General features: G+C 45.6%; 1 protein-coding gene across 4 annotated transcripts in view; it reads right to left on the bottom strand.

The window, feature by feature from the left end:
- Positions 1 to 20,584, bottom strand: part of Tiam2 (TIAM Rac1 associated GEF 2) — a 201,317-nt gene that overhangs the window by 43,957 nt on the left and 136,776 nt on the right. For all 4 annotated transcript variants that reach the window (NM_001427474.1, XM_087653111.1, NM_001427473.1 and 1 more), the window contains 2 exons: positions 19,262 to 19,354; positions 18,296 to 18,559 (listed from right to left, as the gene is read on the bottom strand). In NM_001427474.1, coding sequence (NP_001414403.1) covers positions 18,296 to 18,559; positions 19,262 to 19,354 — 357 coding nt within the window. The remainder of the gene's footprint in view (positions 1 to 18,295; positions 18,560 to 19,261; positions 19,355 to 20,584) is intronic.

Below are 20,584 nucleotides of genomic sequence, written 5' to 3'. Positions count from 1 at the left end.
CCTTTTTTCCAGACTTCCGTCGAGCCCAGAAAAGATGAGACATAGGTCACACATGTTTGCTCACAGTAGAGGATTTCTACTGTAGCCCTTTTGCACCGGAGGGTGCTGCATGCTGAGGACAGAAATGAAGACCGAGAGGCTCCAGTCCCATGAAGAGCTCGGAGACACAAGGGCAGAGGAGCACTGGAGCCTGAGGGGCCAGATGGATGCAGGAGAAAATAGCCTGGGAGGTGTGGGAGTGGGTGTCGAGCTAATTCTGAGTCATTCATCCAATATATTCACAAAACTTTGGAGCTCACGGGAAACTCTCCCAGCCCGTTGGTCTCATATGCTCATTCATTTCCTGACACTGTTTCTCAGGTAAGGATGAGAAAGGTGTGGCCTGTACCCAGCGGCAGAACATGGTTCTAGTTCCCGTCAGAACCCTTTCCACTCCAAACAGCCCCTCCACCACCTTCATCTCCTTAACTGCAGGGAGCTTATAGGTACCTTTGGGGCTTCTGTATGAGTTCATGCCTGGGAAAGCATTACATCATACTCTGGGACCCAGAGGGGGTTATTCTAGACATCCCTAAGATCCCCCAAGGTAGGAAAGCTGAGAGCTAGCTGTCCCACCATCCAAGTGTCACAAGACACAGCATACCTGAGCATACACATTCCCCAGAATGTCAATCATGACCTAGCATTGTCCTGGAGATTGACAAGACTCTGGGAAAGCCAAGCTAGACAGGGTCAATGGCTGCTAACAGCAAGTATTGGTAATCAATTCAACAGACACCTAAGAAACAAACCTGTGGGTGTATCTCCGGGAAGTTTCTAGATTAGGTTAACTGAAGTAGGAAGACCCGTGCTAACCATCGGTGGCACTCCATTCAATAGGATGGACAGAATAACAAGAAAAAGCAAGCTGAGTACCAGTATTTAGCTCTCTTTGCTTCCTGGCTGCAGAAGCAATTAAGTAGATGCCTCAAGCCCTCACCAGCTGCCGACCTCCCACCATGATGGATAGCAGCTTCGTACTTCCCCGGGTTCCTTTTGTAAGGAGTCTGATCACAGCAACAGAGTAGTAACCTAGGCAGTCTGCACTTAGCAAGCTCCGTGTGTTGTTTCTAGAGGAGAAATAGAGAAATAGAAATTCTGGAAGCATGGAAACCAGACAATAAAAAAGAGTGTAGGCCGGTCAAATCTGAATGCTCATGCATAAAGCCGCTTAAGTGTGCTGGATACCGAATGCCTGCCCACAGCCCCACCCGCATGCTGCCACCCCTGTTAAACCCATCCAGGCCTTCTCATCGGGACGCACACAGGGACATGCATGGGGGGTTCTTCACTGTTTATGTAGGACCTCACCAGTCCTGTAGAGGACTCATAATGGCCAATAAAGGAAAGTGGCCACATTATAATCCCATCAACATAGCTACTTTTGCTTGTGTTAAATATTTGCCCTTGCCTTGGTGTGCCTCGGGGAAATCAAGTTTGGGATGAGATCTCTCAAACTGAAAACCCACCATTTATTTAATTTGGGCCACCAAAAGTGTCTACCTGGCAGCAGGGCGATCACAGATCCAAAGATCTAAGCGGTAGTCAGTTCCTTCACATTCGATTGAGAGAGTCCATCATTCAGATGGGTGCCAGGAGCCAGGTTCATTATCAGGGACAGCTGCGCTGACACCAGACTTGGCGACCGGTCTCCTTCATCAGTAGTATTTTCTAGAGGTGGACGACATGCCATGGAGTCTGTCATGGGAAAGCACCACCTCTCCACTATGCCTTTATGCCCTCCAGTTTGTGACAGACAAGCAGGGAAAACACAAGGCTTTAGGTACAAGACACCTAGTAATTCACAGTGTCTTCCTGAACGATTCGTCAGCCCAGGCCCCATTAGTGCCACTGGAAGCCTCAAGTCCTTCGCAATTAAAGGGCATGACTTGTGTTAAAATAGCATCTTGGGTGCCGGCTTAAAAACAGAAGCTCCGGGAAATGCTGAAGTTAAGATCGGCCCAATCACATACTTTGTAACTTTAATCCAAAGTTTAGGATTACATCACTCCCGAATCCGATCTAGCACATTTAATATGCAACACAGAGGCAGGCAATTAAGATGCAAGAAAGTAGCTTTCTCCATTTACTTCCTGTCCTGTAAGAAGCACACCTTGTGCACACCTTGATGGGAACAGGGAAGGAGTCTCTGAAACAGTGGAATAGGAAACACTGGAAGGAGTTTGGCCCCAGCTGGTACCATCCCATAATCCCAGGTAGCAAAGAAATGGGGTTTCTATTTTTTCTACCCCCTAGACTTCTCCCAAGTGGCAGCCAGCAGACAAAGGAGGCTCTAGGCTGCTTGGGGCTACAAGGACAGGTAAGAATGTTGGTTCTGCCCTTGAGGCAGTCTGGATGGGGCCTGCCTGTGTAGGACAAGAGCACTGGCCCAAGCGAGAATGATCTATGATCCACCCCATGCATAAGCCTGAGCACAGTTCCTGCATTCAGAGAAAAGCAACTGTAAATGAAACTCCATGGAAAACCTCAAGATCACTATGCTCCAAACAAGAAATGAAAATTGTAGGACATTCAATGTCTTGAATTTTTTGAGAAATTAATGATTGAAGTCACAGGAGTATGAATATGTAAGTAACCCAGAATTCATGTGTTAGAAAGTTCACCACCACTGAAAGTGGCAGGAGATGGGATCTGATGAGGTCCTTGGGACATGGCATTAATGGGACTAGATCGTGATTCTCCGAGGTGTGTGCACTCCTCTTTCTGCCTTCTGCCTTCTGCCTTCTGCCTTCTGCCACGTGAAGATGCAGAAGTCAAGGCCACTGTAGAATCAATGGCTAAACCTAATGCCCTGATCTTGGACTTTAGTTTCCAGAACTATAAGCCAAAGCATTTCTGCTTAGAAATGACTCTGGAATCATACCTAGGAGCAGCACATATGGGCAAAGACAGTAGTCACAGCACTGGACAAGCTCTGCTTCACTGTTGGGATGAGAGTCATGTCACGCTCAGCAGGAAGGGCAAGGGCATGAAAATGGAAACTTTTGTTTGGTCCTGAAGACTCATACTACCAGTGAACAATTTCTCTCTCCCCACTTCCAAAGCATAGTGTAGTATGCTGATTGCAATACTGTCAGGCCCAAAGGCCTTCTTTCGATAATGTATTTCTACTATGCTGAAATGAAAAACACAGTAGTGCCTCCATGATCATAAAGGGCAATAGTCTGTCCTAATAACCCCATAAGGGGGGAAATGATCAAGATCAAGCTTTGTGTGGAAAGGCCAAGATCCCGGCAGTCTTGGAGAGTTTGTTGACATTTACTTAGTAATGGTGCTAATTCTTTGCTCAGTTCATTTGAGCCACTTACACAATGATTGATATTGACAAGTCTCTGGGCATGTTTCTAAAAACTTTCTAGATTAGGTTAATGGAGGTGGAGACTCTCGGTAAGTATGGCTGGCACTACACACTGGCTGAGGCTCTAGACTGTAGAAGAAAGGGGGGGTGAGCCAGCATTGATTTCTCTCTGCTGCCCAGCTGGGGGTGGAATCAGATGAGACGCCTCACACTCCAATACCATGGCTTCATTGACACGATCAACTAGATTACTTCCAACTGTAAGCTAAAGCAACTCCCTTCCTTAAGCTGCTTTTCCTGGTACTTTGTAGAGGGAATCTTTTGTGCAATGTGTGGAAGCCTTACCTGTTAATGAAAGGCTGTTGGCCTATGAGCATAGACAGGAAATAGGAATGGAGAAATCCTCTCTGCTATGGGACAGAGTTGTGTGTGAGGGATTTGCCCTGGAATGCTGAAGAAGATGGTTGCATGAAACTGAGGAGAGGTAATCAACCACATGTCAAGACTTAGAATAGAATAAATAGGTAATTAAGGTATGAGCTAGTTCGGGAACAAGGCAAAGCTATTGACTTAGGCTTTTACTCATGAAATATTAAGGCCCAGACATAATTTGGGGGAACAAAGAGGCTGGGAAATAAGGCTTATGGCTTACAGTATTTTGACATAGGAACAAGGAACTAACTAACACAATGAAAACCACCTGTAACGTGTGAGATTAGAGTACTGCAAGAGACCCATCAGCCATGTCTCCAGACAACACATAGTTAAAACCACAGCCACAGCCTTCAAAGTGTCACTTGGAGGACAGTGAAAGAACATAAGGGCTCTTAACTACTGGGCTACCTCTCCAGTCCCATCCTTGATGTTTTAATGTATCCTACTTTCCAACATTCCAACATTCAGTTGACACTTTGTGTGGACTGTGTCTTTTTTTTTTTTTTTTTTTTTTTTTTTTTTTTTTATGTACAGCATCCTGCCTGCATATGTGACTGCAGGCCAGAAGAGGGCACCAGATCTCATTACAGATGGTTGTGAGCCACCATATGGTTGCTGGGAATTGAACTCAGGACCTCTGGAAGAGCAGTCAGTGCTCTTAACCGCTGAGCCATCTCTCCAGCCCTGGACTGTGTCTTAATTTGTACTGTTTTCTGGTTTCCCTGTATTTTCACTGCACAGTTCAATAGATAAAGGACTCAAAGAACGAAAGAGAACCTGAGAATTTTTATCCCATTCATTTCCTTCATTCCATGTAGCTTTTGCTTTTTTCTTAACTACAAATGCAATTTTAAGAACAGATCAATATTTGAGTAAATCAAAGCTGCCAGTTGAACAACAATGCTTTGTACATACACAATTAAGATTCCCCCAACCAGTTCTCCAAGCCATACCAATTATCATTCAGTTCCCCGTTAACCTCACATATGAAGTGGCAGCACAAAGAACACACTACACATGAAGTTCACCTGCAAACAATGCCGTGAAGCTGCCACAAACATGAATTTGAACTTGAAATCTGAGAGCTTTGAATAGCAGTAGTTATTTTTAGCTAATTTCAATTTCCCTAAGTTTTATTCATGGTTTGACTTTAAAGTGGAATGGCCTGTGGCATCTCTTACTAAGGGCATTTTGCGGTGTTCTATCATCAAGGCAAAATTACTCACTAATTGTCAGGAACAGAATGAAAATAAGACACTTAAATGAAATCATAAACAATAGAACTGACCCCTTTCAAGGTTAGGAGACCTGACCACCGAACCAAAAGATCATCATTTAATACCACACATTATCATTACATAAAAAAAGTCAATCTACTAGTCTGGCTGTGGCTTAAGAATCTCCCTCTCTCCGTGTGTGTGTGTGTGTGTGTGTGTGTGTGTGTGTGTGTGTGTGTGTGCATTGTTATATGTGTATAGGTGCTTATGTAGCTGAGGGTACACATGAGTGTGAAGGCCAGAAGTTAACTTCAGGTATCATTCTTCAGGATAATATCTACTTTGTTTTTGGAGAAGGAATCTCTCACTAGCCTGGAATTTTCCAAGTAGGCCAGGCTGGTTGACCAGTTAACTGCAGGAACTGACCTGCCTCTGTCTTCCTAGCACAGAGATTCCAAGCGTATAGCACTATGGCTAGTTGTTTGTTTGTTTAACATGGGTCCTAGAGATCAAAAAGTTGTCATGCTTGTATGGTAAGCACTTTACCAACTAAACCTTCTGCAGGCCTTCCATTTGAAAACTCATTACTATTCTGCGTTGAAGACATTCAAAGCAGCCATGTTGTAAAGCTTGCAGAGAAATCGATTCTATTGTTACATACATACCATGCCAGAAAAATGTAAACTTCATAAAGCTCCAAAGTCCACTGAACCCGAGGTCACAATGCAGCGGGTGATACGACTGTCAGTGCAGCAAGCGCTGGTGATGCGCAGGCTGCCACGGTCTGAGCCAACTGTCTAGTGACAAATCTCCTGAGAGTCATAGGAGAAGTGAGGCCAATGTGTCCAGGGTGGCGACGGCAGCTGGCGACCACCATGCCCAGTACAACACCCAGGCATCCTTAGGACAACAGAGAAAGCTGAGGAGGAAGCCACTTTCCCTCACAGGACATCCTTGTCCTCCAGGAGGGCTATGACTGTGACTTAGGAATTGTGCTTAGTTAGCCCAAGCCCAAAGAAAAGGGGAGTGGGAAATGAAGGAAACATTCCCAAAGTATACTTGATCCCACCAGGCAGTGAAACCCACTGAAAAAGGAGCCAAGTGACAATTACATCCGGAGGTATATGACAGACAGACAGCATGTATTCCAGCCACTCAGAGATTCACTCTCCCTTCCCTCTTTCCCTCCCTCCCGCTATCTCCCAGCTGGGGTTTGTGGAGCCCAGAGTAGCTGTGATTAAAGGTCTGGGGCATGCCTACTTTATATGGTGCTAGGGATTGAAGAAGGGTGTTAGGTATGATGGGCAAGCACTCTACCGACTCAGCTAGATTTCCAGACCTATCTCAATAAAATAGATTTTTAAGTTCAAGGTTTTTGAAACCAGTGATTTGGAGTTTTATCAAAAGATCCTAGCCAAAAAATAAAAAATAAAAAAAGGGAAAGAAGCCTAACAAAAAAATATGCAGAAGACGGAGCGGTGCTGGGGAGAGGGAGACAACGAACGCCCGCTACAGCAAGAGCTACTTTGCTGCATAAAACAGGGTAAAATGGAGTATTATTCTGCCATGAAGAGTAGTGAAAGGCTGATTAACGCTCGAATATAAGTTAACGTAGAAAACGCTGCACTAGGGAGGAGAGAGTAAACATGACAGGCAACTGAAGAGATCAGGCATGGCAGGCTATACCCTGAGTGACTCCATTTACACAACATGACTTCCTGGAAGGGAGGATGGCGCCCAGGGGGCTCAGGGCTACTTTTCTGAGGTGACACAAATGAGGAAATAAGAGATGGAGGATGCAGCCACACAATTTCACGAAGGGCAGAAAGATCATGGAAGGGTACGCTTTAAAGTAAAACCACACAGTGTGTGAACCATGTGACGTATTTTCAGAGGAGGGTTACAGACCAGTGCAGGTCCATACAGGAAACAGATCGGGACTGACAATGCAACTCTACTGTAAGGGAATTCTAAGAACGAGTCTCAGGAAACATGGCCACATCTTTACAGGGTTAGTGAGGACCACTACGAACCCTCGAAACAGCACAAGAAAAAATATTCTGGAACCATCACTGTGAACAATGGGATCCCCAACAACTCACAGCCAAGGGGAGAAAAACCCCAAACACCACCAGGTAGGTGGCTCCTAACTGACGCCCTTAGTTCCAGATAAAATTGGGCTATGACAGCAAGAGCTGTCTTGTCCCCCCGCTCTGTATCTGCTACACGATACGGCAAATTAAAACTGAGCTTTAAAAACAAAAAAGAGGGGCTCGAGACCCCATATGAACAACAATGCCAACCAACCAGAGCTTCCAGGGACTAAGCCACTACCCAAAGACTATACATGGACTGACCCTGGGCTCCAACCTCATAGGTAGCAATGAATATCCTAGTAAGGGCACCAGTGGAAGGGGAAGCCCTTGGCCCTGCCAAGACTGAACCCCCAGTGAACGTGATTGTTGGGGGGAAGGCGGTAATGGGGGGAGGATGGGGAAGGGAACACCCATATAGAAGGGGGGGAGGAGGGCTTAGGGGGATGTTTGCTTGGAAACCGGGAAAGGTAATAACAATTGAAATGTAAATAAGAAATAACAAATTTAATAAAGATGGAGAAAAGGGGAAAAAAGGAAAACAAAAAACAAAAAAGGCTGGACTTTGTGTTATATCTACTATAAAAGTTGTGAAAAATGCAAGCACTTCTCACCCAGACGGAGAACAGCTCAACGGTATCCTCTAAGTCTGACTGTGACCTTGTTCAAGTTACCAGTGGCATCATGTGCCTGTGCCTTGATTTACCCAGAGTAAGATAATAACATGTCTCTGCTCCACCAGACTGAACAGAGGATAATTAGAGCCCCTGGGGCCCCCGTGTGAACTTTGCATGGAGACAGCCTGCTATTACCACAGTCTTAACCCACACCTCTCCCAGCAGCCAGGACCTGGCTCTATTTAAAGAGGTAATGGGATTTGCTACAAAACTAAAAATACTAATGCTTTGCTTTTTTGACTTTGTAAACTTTTACAAGACATGGGCATTGTGATAGAAGTTAAATTGTTATTACTTCCCCTCCCGTCGTAAGTGAACATTAGAGCAAAAAGACAAGCCCTAATTGGCTTCCCCAAGCCTCATCTTAAGAGAGATGAGACAGGAAATAGAAGGCTGTACCCAAGGTCACATATAGCAAGGCCAGGGACTAGAACCAAGTGTCCTTGCTCCGGACCCATAGCCTTTCATAAATGCTGTTGCCAGCAATTTAACATGCTCATCATGCTAATAGGAAACACATGCTCAAAACTGACCTACCCTTCTAGGTGTGGTTTGGGGTTTGTCTATGATAAGGCAGAAATGGTGGAGCAGACATGAGAAGCAGTCAGTCCAGACAGCATTGGCTCCCAGGATAGCTGCTGGCAGAGTCATGACCTGGCCATCTGGCTCTCTGCCAAGCACAGCCATAAGCCAGCCTGGAGTCCCTAGTGTGGGCATGCAATTAACTGGAGGTGCTCTGAGGTCAGCTCCTCACTATTTCATCACACTGGATTGACAAATCTGAAAGGCTTGGTGTGTGTTCCAAGGACTCTCTTTTGGTAACCACCCCTGATAAGCCGCTCGCATCAATAATGCCTTAACTTTATGTTAACAAAGTCCTTTTAACATTCACTTCTGCTTTCTGGGGTACACACACACACACACACACACACACACACACACACACACATATACACACATACACACAAACACACATACACACCCAGAGACACAAACAGACACACACAAATACACATACACACATACACACACACAAACACACACACTCTCTCTTATACACACATACATACTCTCTCTCACACACACACACACTCTACCACATACACACATACACACACACAAATACACATACATATTTCTCTCTCACACACACACTATCACATACGCACACATATACACTATTTCTCTCTCACACATATACACTATCTTCTTTCACATGCACACACACTCTATCATATACACACATACATACACATACACACACTAACACATGTATACACTCTCACACACACACTATCACACACACCTACACACACATATTCTCTCACACACACAATCACACACCATATAACACAAATTAAAATTAAATTTTAAAAAGAGAGTCTTCTAACTCTTCCTGTCTCTCAATAGCTTACACACCATGGTGACTTTGCAATCACAGCACAGTCTACTGTGTCTTAAGCCTCTCGTCCCCCCACGTTCCCATTGCCAGGAGACTTTTGGACGTGGACACAAGACAACAAGCACACACACCACAATTCTCAAGGCTATAAACAGGGACTCCCATGGCAGGCAGGCAGACAGAATGCTCTGGGGGCTCCAAACACAGAGTCTGTGATCTCTCCCTGAAGCCTGCAGGCAGGTCCCTACTTCTCACAGAACACAATCCTTAAACAGAAGCAGGCGAGGCAAGGCAGTTTCTATAAACTCCCATTCCCACCCACCTAAAGAAACATAAGCAACCCTCTGTATTCACACCTCATCATTTAAACCTTGGTGCCTAAATGTTCAGTGGCCAAGCAAACCTGGTGACTGACATTCTGATATTCAGATCGAGATGCCCAAGTTCCTCATCTGAAGCCCCTTTTGCTTGTTATGTTTATAAAGTAAAAATGATGGAATTTAGGGACTAAAGAAGTGGTTCAGTCAGTAAACTGCTGGCCACAAGCATGAGGACCCAAGTTCGGATTCCCCAGCACCTACATCGAAGCTGGATGGAGGTTTGTGCTGCTATAATCCCAGAGTGGGATTGGGGGTAGGAGGGACAGGAGAGGTGAGTCCCTAAGCCAATCACTCTAGCTGAATCAGCAAGATGCAAATTTAGGGAGAGATTTTGCCTCGAAAGACAAGGTGAAGAGTGAGCAGGGAAGACATCTATCATGTGTGCAAACGCTCAAATGAACACACGTACACATTCATTCCATACACGCAACACATGATAAACTTAACAAATGCTCAAAGAACTGTGCTAACTCTGCTATACAAATGTGCCCGGACATCAAAAAGTCTGACCTGCCTATTACTTAACAGAAACATGGAAGTCCAAATTAGACACACTGATGGCAGCTGGAGAGTGAGGTTTGCTGGAAGAAAGGGTAAACAACCCGGGCCAGCCGGCAATTAGCAGCTCATGAGATGAGAGTATCCCTGGGAACTCCAGTTTCCAGAGCCAGCTTTGGAAGTCCAGGGGCAGGTACCCTACTCCTCCAGAAACTTTGCTGGAGTTCTTCTCCCTGCTCCAGGGTCAGCTGACCAGAGCTCTGGGCAATAGACTCACAACCACAATTTTCTAGGCCCGTTTCCAAATGAATTAACTCAAGGCTACCACCCAAGTCACAAAGGAGATGATCTGAACTGTGTCAGAGCTTCTGATAACAAATCCGAGATGCCAAGGACCAAGAGAAAAAGCAAAGATGAAAAATGGAATGGATTTACATAGGAGTAGACAATGCATAAATAATTATAGCTGAGCCGTGCTGCATCCAAAATCCATTTACAAAAGAGCATAACTGAACTGTCTGAAGGGAGAGGAACTGATGTGTTGTAATTACATCTCCAAAGCTTACTGCTTATCCTCCTCACCCAACCCCCACCAACAATTAAATAGAGGAAAGAGTTTCTTTCATCGTAAAGCTCAGATTACAGTCCATTACTGAGGAAAGTCAGGTTAAAAACCAGGAGGCAGGTGCTGATGCAGAAGCCATGGAGGAGTGCTGCTTACTGACTTGCTCCTCATAGCTTGCTCAGCCTGCTTTCTTATAGCAAACCTGGACTACCAGACTAAGGGTGACACCACCCACAGTGGTCTAGACCCTCCCACAGCAATCATCAATAGAGAAAATGTTCTACAGGCTGGCCCAGAGGCCAATCTTATGGGGGCATTGTCTCAGTTGAGCTTCTGCCTTCTCAGAAGACCCCAGCTTGTGTCAAGTTGACAAGAAAAACCAAGCAGGTCACCAGTGTCCTGCTTCATCCCTGATCTTGTTCCTCTTGCCCTTGCCTTGTCCCTCGTGCCTTGGCCATCTTCTGTTCCTTTGCATTTCTTACAATTTCTTACATTACGTTTACTTGTTCTCTGTTTCCATGGGCTTGAGACACAGCCAAACTCCCCGTGGGTAAGGATTTTTCATCCGCTCAGCTTGCTGTTTTGATTCCCACAGCTCCTCCAGCAGGCCCTATCACTCAGCAGACGTTCACTATGGTTAAATAAATACATGAAGGATTCCTTATGAAGAAGAAAAAGGGAGAATGAGTTGGGCATGGTAGCAAGCCCCTGTAATTCTAGGCCTATTTGGGGAGAGGCACAGAAGCAGAAACATCTCAAGTTCAAGGTCAGCCTAGACTATATAGCAAATCATTATCATTAAAAAAAAAACCCAAGTGCCACAAAGGGTGGTCTATTTTCCCGATGACATTGGTTTCTCAGCAGGGACTGTGGCTATCTGTCTACTGTGGTAGGAAGTCACGTGTCTCATTTCATGAACCTAACCAGAAGTTCCTGAATTCAAGACTAAGCACAGAGGTTTATTCCCCAATTTCAAGGCTCAAGTAAGAACCCCTCTGAGCCTAAGTATTTTCATCATGAATTTGAACTCACACAATACACAAAGCCAGGATCCCCTTCTTGACTACAAGTACAATGCTCTGCTCTTGAAATAAACCCTTGGGATGTATAGCAGGCATGTGTCTCCTTTGTATTCAACTAAGCAATCACTGGGTGACTATTCTTACATGTCCAATGATACATTGATGCTAAAAGAGACAGTGTGTCAGTTTTTCAACATTGTTACAATGTTACTGTTCTTGGGGTCAGCTGTACTTTTAAACAGTAAGTTGTGTGTGAGAATGATGGGAGTACTCTAGTTGTAGATAGTGAATATCTCCCACCACAGAATCACAAAAGCAGGACTGTACCTTAAACTTTGTCTGACTGCCATTAAACCCAGGGCTTGTTCCACGGAAACAAACTGACTCTCTTACAGCCTGGAGGTAAGACCTCCATCCAGGAGAGTAAGGTGAGCTTCCCCTGGAGATACGGTCTATTCCTTCGGTCACTGTTAGAAGTCACAAGCAGGCCTTGGCTCAGTTCTCCGACTCAGACTCTTCTGCCTCCCTAAGACAGTCCTCATGACACCAGTGGAGCTACTCAGGGATCTAAGACCACTTTTCTTATTTGAAAAACCTTAACCACAGAGTTACTCCCCTCTATCCCAATTCAGCTAGTTAGGGAATAGACATCTAACACTGACCATTTTTCTGATATAACCAAGAAAATGCAGACAGAAGGTTAAGGATGTGGCTTGGGTAACAGAGTACTTGCCTAACATGCATGAAGCCCTGGTTCTATCCCCAGCACCCCAACATCCAGGTGTGAATGTGCCCGTAATCCCCAAAACAGGAAAGTATCCCAGCATGCTCTGCAGTATATACACTTCAAGAGGAGAAAGAAACCAACAATAATCCCTGGAAGAAAAACTCAATGCTACAGACACAGCAAGAGAAACTTATCTATGTATTTAATGTACACAGTTTTATAATCTTTCTAAGTAGCACACTGCTAGTCAAGTATCAGCCTATTAATTCATAAAAGCCCTAGACCATTTTATAGTTTCTAAAACTAATCAGAGGTTAATTGACATTTTGGGGCATACAAAGTGAATACATGAGAGAACCCAGAACCAATTCTTGCACATAGGCTCCTCAGCTAATACCCATGCCTTTAACCACGGCGCCCACCGCTTCACGGGACTTAGCCATCACTCTCAGCCTCTTTTTAAAAAAGATGTATTTATTTATTTATTTATTTATTTATTTATTTATTTATTTATTTCATGCATGTGAGTACACTGTCACTGTCGTCAGACACAGTAGATGAGGGGTGGATCCCATTACAGATGGTTATGAGCCACCATGTAGTTGCAAGGAATTGAACTCAGGACCTCTGGGAGAGAAACCAGTGCTCTTATCCATTGAGCCTTCTCTCCAGCCCCACTTTTAGCTTTTTACACTGTGAAATTTTATGGTATGCGCATGAATCACCAATCCAGAAAACTGATGATATTGACACCTGTGGAACTGTTGTGGGAGGGGGAACTCAGAAGATCGATGAGTGTTTCCCACAGAGCGCACAACCTGTATGCAGCACAGGTTGAACACGGGAGCTGTGAGAAGAGGCTCGCCAGTCCTGGATTCTGAGAATTTATTTATTTTATTGCCCCTCTCTCTAAACATCGAGAGCTCAAAGAGGTAAGCCTATCTATGGTGATTTAAGGAAAAGCAACCCCTCTACATTCTCGTTTACACTGGGTCCCCAGTGTGCAGCACAGGTTGGACAGACTTAGGAGGTGCTGTCTCATGGGAGGGAGCACTGCACGCAGGCTTTCAAAGTCGAAAGACTATCATGGAAACCGAACTGCCTTCCCTCATAAACAGGAAGTAATTTGGCTTGGCACAGTGGAGCTGGCTCTAGCATGGTGAACACATACGTTCCCAAAATCAAGCCACCCTGAAGAACAAACTTATAAGGCAGAGGTGAGTTCAAGGCCAACCTGGTCTACATAGTGAACTCCAGGATAGTCAGAGCTATATAATGAAGACCTTTCACCTTACACACACGCACACACACACACACACACACACACACACAGACATCTACGTGGTTTTTTGGTAACTTAAAACTCTCCACCACTCAGACACCAACTCAAAACAAGTGATTCAAAAGGGGTTCAAGGGCTGCACAAACACCTCTGGCCGTAGCTCCCGTTTGTGTCTGGAAAGTACTGGCTGTAAGCCCAAGTAGCAGGAACACTGACCTATTTCCCTCCTGCTAAATGAACCTCTGGCCCTCACAAGGCTGTAGTAACAGCTGCGGGTATGGAAAAAACATTAATGCCACAGGGAGTCTGGTGTTTACATAAAAACTTCGTTCACAAACTCTACACCCTGAGGAGACTTTCTAAAAGCTGCTGAGGTGGCTCAAAAGCCAGCAAACACTGGGAAATGGAATTCCATGCATAAATCACAAACACAGCATTTAACAGGGTCGGAGCACAAACAGCTTGGGTACGCCCAACTCCTTCAATGGTGGCCCTGTTGGGTCAAAAATAACACTGGTCTCTTTGGGAAACTCCAGTGATAAAATTAATTCTCTCTGTTAAAAAGTCTTTACTAGTATTTCCACTCAAGTCGAATATAACCTGTGGACATTTCCTCTCCCTGGTATGGATAACCATTACAGACATTCAAATGTGTAAGGCAGAAGTCAGACAGCCATTCATGTCTTAGGAGTCAAAGGCACTCCATTCTAACACCGTGGCCCTGTGGCTTCTGCTATGGGACCCAGAGTCATGAAAGTAAGGTGACACTTGGGGAGTCTCTTCTCAGCACCCTACATTAACAGGATCAGTGTGCCCTGGGCAGATCAAAGGAGCAAGGAAGGAGTGTTAACAATTATCAGTGGTTTCCAGAGCATTTTGTAGGATGATCATGTTGGGCCGGGGCTCAATCCTTAATTGAAGGACAGACACTGCCCAAGATACCAGCTGTATGTGACAAGAACATGACATCTCACTGGATCCTCAGAACCTTGGCTCAGGAGTTCCCCAGAAGAGAATCCCACTCATAGGAGGCCCTCCTCCTCTAGTCCTGAGATGGAGTGGATCAGTCACAGACCTGCTCCTGCCTGCAGGGGACACTCTCACACCAGAACCCAGGAGTCTGTCTACTTTAAGCTCAGGAGTTGAGTCTGAGACTCATTTCACTAAACGTTCTAATTGTCAAGGACTCTCAAATACGAGTATGATGCCTCTTTAGGAATAGCAGTCTACAACACCTCCTGGCTTCTTTGTGGCCCTCCTCACCCCCTGCTGTAACCGCATTTCTTCCAGTCAGACACACAACAATTTCTGTTATGACTGGAGGCAAATCGAGAGACCTGTGTAGATGTCTGGATGTTCAACTAAACCCAGAAGTAGACCAGAGCCAGATGCAGCCCTTCCCAGGGCCTTGCTCTTTAACCCCCAGCAGGAAGATGTCTGTATCCATTCCCTAAGATGGTGAAATACCCACCTGACAACCGCAGGCAACCACAGGCAGCTTTTGTCCTGCTCCACATGGGATCCATCCAAGTCCCCCCCCCCCCTTTTTTTCCCCTTTTCTTTTCTTCTGAGCTGGGGACCCGAACCCAGGGCCTTGCGCTTGCTAGGCAAGCGCCCTACCATTGAGCTAAGTCCCCAACCCCCCAAGTCCCCTTTTTAAAAGGTCTGTCCTATCCTTCAGAAGCATCAGTAGGTGGAGACACAGGCTTTGTGAAATGGGTTGGGGCTTTCCTTACCTCCCTTCCTCCTTTCCAAGTACACAGCTCCTTCTGGCAATGTCCGTGGGTGGGGACATGTATGATTAAACACACTGAAGTGACCACTCCTAAGGACAGCCCAAAGCCCTATTAAAACCCCTTCTCCAGAGCTATTTTAAATGTTTATTTGCATAAATTTTAATTTTATAATAAGAGGACAGGATTACTTCTATTTCACAGTAACAGTAAATCAAAGTTCACTGTGGTTGATGTTGTTTATTTTGAAGCAGCGTCTTACGTATCCCACTCTGACCTGGAATTCAGCTTCTTGCCTCAGCCTTCCATGCATTTAGGTACCAGGTGGTGAAAGACACTGTACCTGGCTTTTAAACAAAGGAAGCTAATTAAAGAGGAAGCTGGGGCCAACAGGGAAGGGGAGCTAGGTCACCAGCTTAGAATCCTCACCATACCAGAGCTGGGGACATCATGAAAGTTCTCACAGAGGCAGAGTTTGAGCAGAGGACTGCCCACCAGAAGCTATTGGGAAAGTGACCCCATGAGCAGGAAAAAAGAGCAGACAGCCCACCAGTGGTGTGCGAAATGATTATGTGTGAACTTACGACCTATTTCCGGGGCCACTTGAATTCTGTGAACGCATCTCAGAATGGTCTCTGTAAGGGACTGGGAAGGGAGCTAGCATCCTCCGAGACCCAACCTCACCGCCTACACACGAGTACCTAATCCTCAAATCAAGATCTGACTCAGAACCTGTGTGACAGTCACACACCCATAGCACAAGCTCCTCATGTAAGCAAGACATTGTATCCAAATGAGAAACGTGGTCTGTCTTTTCTTTCAGTTTCTTACCCACTCACCACAGACTTTATTCCTACATTTAACCTTCAAAAGTTTCTGGGAGCACTCAGCTCTCTTCAGGCAGTACAATGCTTAAAAAGAAAAAAGAAAGCACTTTTGCAAAGTGTACGGGAAAGCAATCCATCTCGGCACACAAGCCAGGGACCAGGAGCTGGGGATTGGTCTTTTGCTATGTATTGTAATGCTAAATGCTGGCCCCTGAGGCCAATCTACAGAAGACCCAAGTAATGCTACGTAACCTTGCCCCGCCCCCATTATCCCTGATTGGTGAATAAAGATGCCTACAGCCTATAGTTGGGAAGATAGGCGGGGTTTTGGTTCCTGGGGTTGGAGGCAGAGACCACTAGGAGGAAAGGGAAGGAGGTGGGAAGGGGAAAAGACACTGTTGGACAGTTGAGTCATAAAAAACGCGGCCACGAGGGCTGACCAACTGGAGTTAAGAGCAGCCCCAATGAAACATGGCCACGTTATAACTTGGGGTTATTGATAGAGAAGCAGAGACCAGTAGCATAGATATCTGCCCAGCTCTAGTGCATTAAAGGCTTATTATAAATATAAAAGTTGTGTCTTTTATGCAGGAATTGAATGATCGAAGGTGAGGTAGTAACCCCCAACTGAGATTAAATACCTACAGCATCGCCATGGACCACAACATGATGCACCCTAGACCTGGGACCTAGGAGCCTGTACTCCAGCTGGGAGGGGCTAAATCTCAGCACGCTCTAGCTTAGCTGAGGAGGAAGGCCCGTGCAGGGCGGTGCCAGGAGACGTCTGCATTGACCACATGGCGGCAGATGAGTTTCCCACCCTCACGGCTCTGAGTTCTCCGCGCACACAGACACAGGATGCCCTCTGGATGACAGCAAGAATCTAACACTGTGAAAAGTGGCGGACAAGCACAAAGGTAAATCTGCATCTTTTGGTCATTCACTCCCTGGATTGGAAAGACATTACCGGCTGCAGTACTGCTTAGTGTGACAAAATGCAGAGGAATAACAGGTAGGGAATATCCCTCGAGGACAATCAATCCAACAATGGGTACATGACACGGGCCACCGGGGCTTAGAATAGCAGCCTAGGGTCAGCTGAATGAAGGTCCCAATGTCACCAATCATTAGTGACTCCATCCACTTTTCCATGCCAACAGTCAAACCTCATGATATATTAAATGGGAATAAAGTCCCAGAAAGGAGGAGGAAACCCCAGCTACCTTACTGGATCACAAACCTTACAATCTGGTGTGTAATTAACAGACAGCTTTATCATTAGATCCATCGCAGTGATCACGCTCACGAGTTTCACATTCATTTTGGGTCAGCACAGGGATATTTTTCTTACAAATCCATTAGGAGTGCAGGACAGTGTTCTCAGGATCAAGATCCATTTTATCTATGTTCCCAGGGAGCCTAACAGGGACTTCTCCATGGTCACAGAGGGAAGTGACAGGGACTCAGCTCGAGCCTCTGATTCAAATACAACAGCCAAGAGAGGTAGAAACCTAAGTTCAGCAAACCCGCCTTCATGTGACTCGTCAGACAGCTATTTCACTTGGAAGAAACTATACTGGCAGTCTTCAGCTGCCAGCCTTCACAGGATTTCAAAATCAGCCCATAAACTACATTCAGAGTTCACTGCTTCTTAAAGACCAGTCCTCCTGACAGCCAAAACCCATACCATCCAGGACCCAAGCAGAACACTGCAAAATGGATTCACCTTAGACCCCACCGACTAAAAACAAAGTCTTCCGACGCTGGCTAATGCTTGTAATTGATTACAGGCAATACTGGACACTGTGAATGGCTTTCAAAGAGCCTGTGTTTTCTTAAAGACTAGTTTGTGTCAAAAGATAGTTATTTTCACTTTTCTGGAAGGTTCTCTAATTGCTGAAATCCATGGGCTCTTGATAAATCTATCCCACTTGGCATCTGTGTTCTTGTCTCAGTAAGTGAGAAAACATTCACTGTACCACAGTAGCTCGTACCATCTGGGCTTGCCATCAAAGCTGCAGCCTAACAACATGGGCCAACGGACCAACAGGTCAAGGCCGACACGGAACACAGCCTTACCGTTTGTGGAGGTTTTTTTAAAGTTATCCAGGAATTCCTCCAGCAGTTGGCACTGGTTGGGAGAGGGCAGCAGACTTTTCTGGTCCCTGGAGAACAGGTCACTGTCTGAGCAGGAAGTACACAGGCTTGCTCTTGTGTCTGCAGGCCGGGCGACTAGAGTGAGTCCAACGCTCTTCTCAGAAAACAAAGCCTCCATCTGCTTGAGGTCAAGGTCAGACACTGCTTCCCCATTTAAGCTCCTGATTTCATTGCCCTTTCTCAGTCCTGAGAGCAAAGAAAGGGAAAAACAGGAAGAAAGTGGGGAGAGATTATGGAGATGAATTTTAAGATGAAAGCAGGCTGCAAATGCTGACCAGGTGGAAAACATAGCATTATGTAAGGTTTAAATGAAAGCCCAGCTCCAATTTGGTGTCAAGCAGATTGTTTTGAATGTGACACAATTTGGGGAACTGCTAATCAGCTGTTTTCTCTGAGTCTCTCTGTTTCACAGTTCTCTCCCTCCCTTTATCTGGACATCTATATGAATACTCCTCTCTCTCTCTCTCTCTCTCTCTCTCTCTCTCTCTCACACACACACACACACACACACACACACACACACCTGTATGAATACTCTCTTACCACACATACATACACATATCTGTATGAATATAACCTTTTACACACACCTGTATGAATACTTTCTTTATATACATATACATATATCTGTATGAATATTCTCTTTATATATATACATAATGCACACACACGCACACTCACATGCACATGCACACACACACACACACACACACATGCACATGTGTATTTTCAGGTCAATTCTCAAAAGCTCCCAGAGAAACCATCATCTGACAAAACCGCAAGCAACCCCATGAAGCAGAGCCTGCTGCAGTTAGAAACTCGGAGTGTGCAGACACAATGAGGCAGAACATCCCACAGTTACAAACACAGACACGGCACTGCACAGACCTCCTCCATACGCCAGGCTGTCAGGGAGAACATCGCTGATAAATATCCGGCTGAGATGCTGGTGCTCGTCCACCTGGGCTGTGACTGCAAACCCTGGGGGAGAAAATAACACCAGTGTAAGTTCACCTCCCTTCGTCTCTTCAGCCCCGACAGGGTGTGTCCATGAACATCCATGCTTGCAAATGCAAGCATGCTGAAAAAGTAAGTTTCAACTGTTTTGAAAGTAGCATCATTCAGCAAGCGTAGGGGAAAGAGGAATCCACCGAACCGGGGAGTTTAGACAAAGGAGTGTGCGACGTTACTCAACAGTTGCAACTGTACACATTCACAGCAGCCAAACACTGGGACACAGTGTAGTGCACACGGACGGTAGAGCATTACTCGGCCTTAGAAAAAAAATCTGGCACACTCTGTAATGGGATGAGTGCATGACATTAATGCTAAGTGAACTAAACTGGCACAAAAAGGCGAATATCAAAGGGTTCCCAAATTTGTCAGGACAAAGGGTATAATGTGTGCTTGTCAGAGAGCTGGGGAAGGGGCATAAGCCAGCATTGCATGGATAGCAAAGCGAAAGAGAGCCGGGAAGGGATGGTAAGGGTGACTCACGGACGGACATGAAGCTCCCTTGCTGCCACAGACTAAGGGTGTGGATAATTTACTTCTGTCTCACCACAGTTAAAATGATGCTTGATTTTTTTAAGTCAAGGCTAAAAGATACTCTGACTGGAGCAGAGTGAGGTGTTTTAAGATGGTTAAAGGCAGGGCTCCTAGACGCAGCGTGTGCTGCAAGGGCATTAGGGTCAGAGTTCAAATCCCTGGAATCCATGTGAAAAGCAGAGCCCTAGTCTATGAGCAGTCCTACAGGAGACTGAGGGGAGATGGTGTCTTCCCCCATGTCCTCTTTAAGCCTTAGGCAGTACCCGGCCAACCATGACAAAAAAACCCTACATTCATTCCCTCGGATGGCAAGAAGACTTGCTCTTGGCCGCTGTGGAACCAGCTTACAGCTGACCAACCCCAACCTGCAGTGGACAGAGGGATTCTCACTTAAACTAAGTGTTTGGGAGGCTGAGGCAGGAGGATCACTACGAGCTTTGAGGATATCCTGGGATCCCAGGCCAGTGTGGACTACAAAGTAAGACTCTACCTCAAAGTAAACTAACAACCCTGACCATGTGATCCACAAAAGGGTCCAGAAAACAAAATCTTAACACACCACAGTTTGAGCATATTATCAACTTGAAATGTTCTGAAATGAAGCAAATATCCCTGTTGTGCCAATGTCTGTGACATGACCAAAACAGCCTGGTTACTGACTTC

The sequence above is a fragment of the Rattus norvegicus genome, chromosome 1 (genome assembly GCF_021556685.1).
Source record: "Rattus norvegicus strain SHRSP/BbbUtx chromosome 1, alternate assembly SHRSP_T2T, whole genome shotgun sequence".
NCBI classification, from domain to species: domain Eukaryota; kingdom Metazoa; phylum Chordata; class Mammalia; order Rodentia; family Muridae; genus Rattus; species Rattus norvegicus.
The sequence above is the reverse complement of the archived record's forward strand: the minus strand, read 5'-3'. Positions and strand labels throughout refer to the sequence as shown.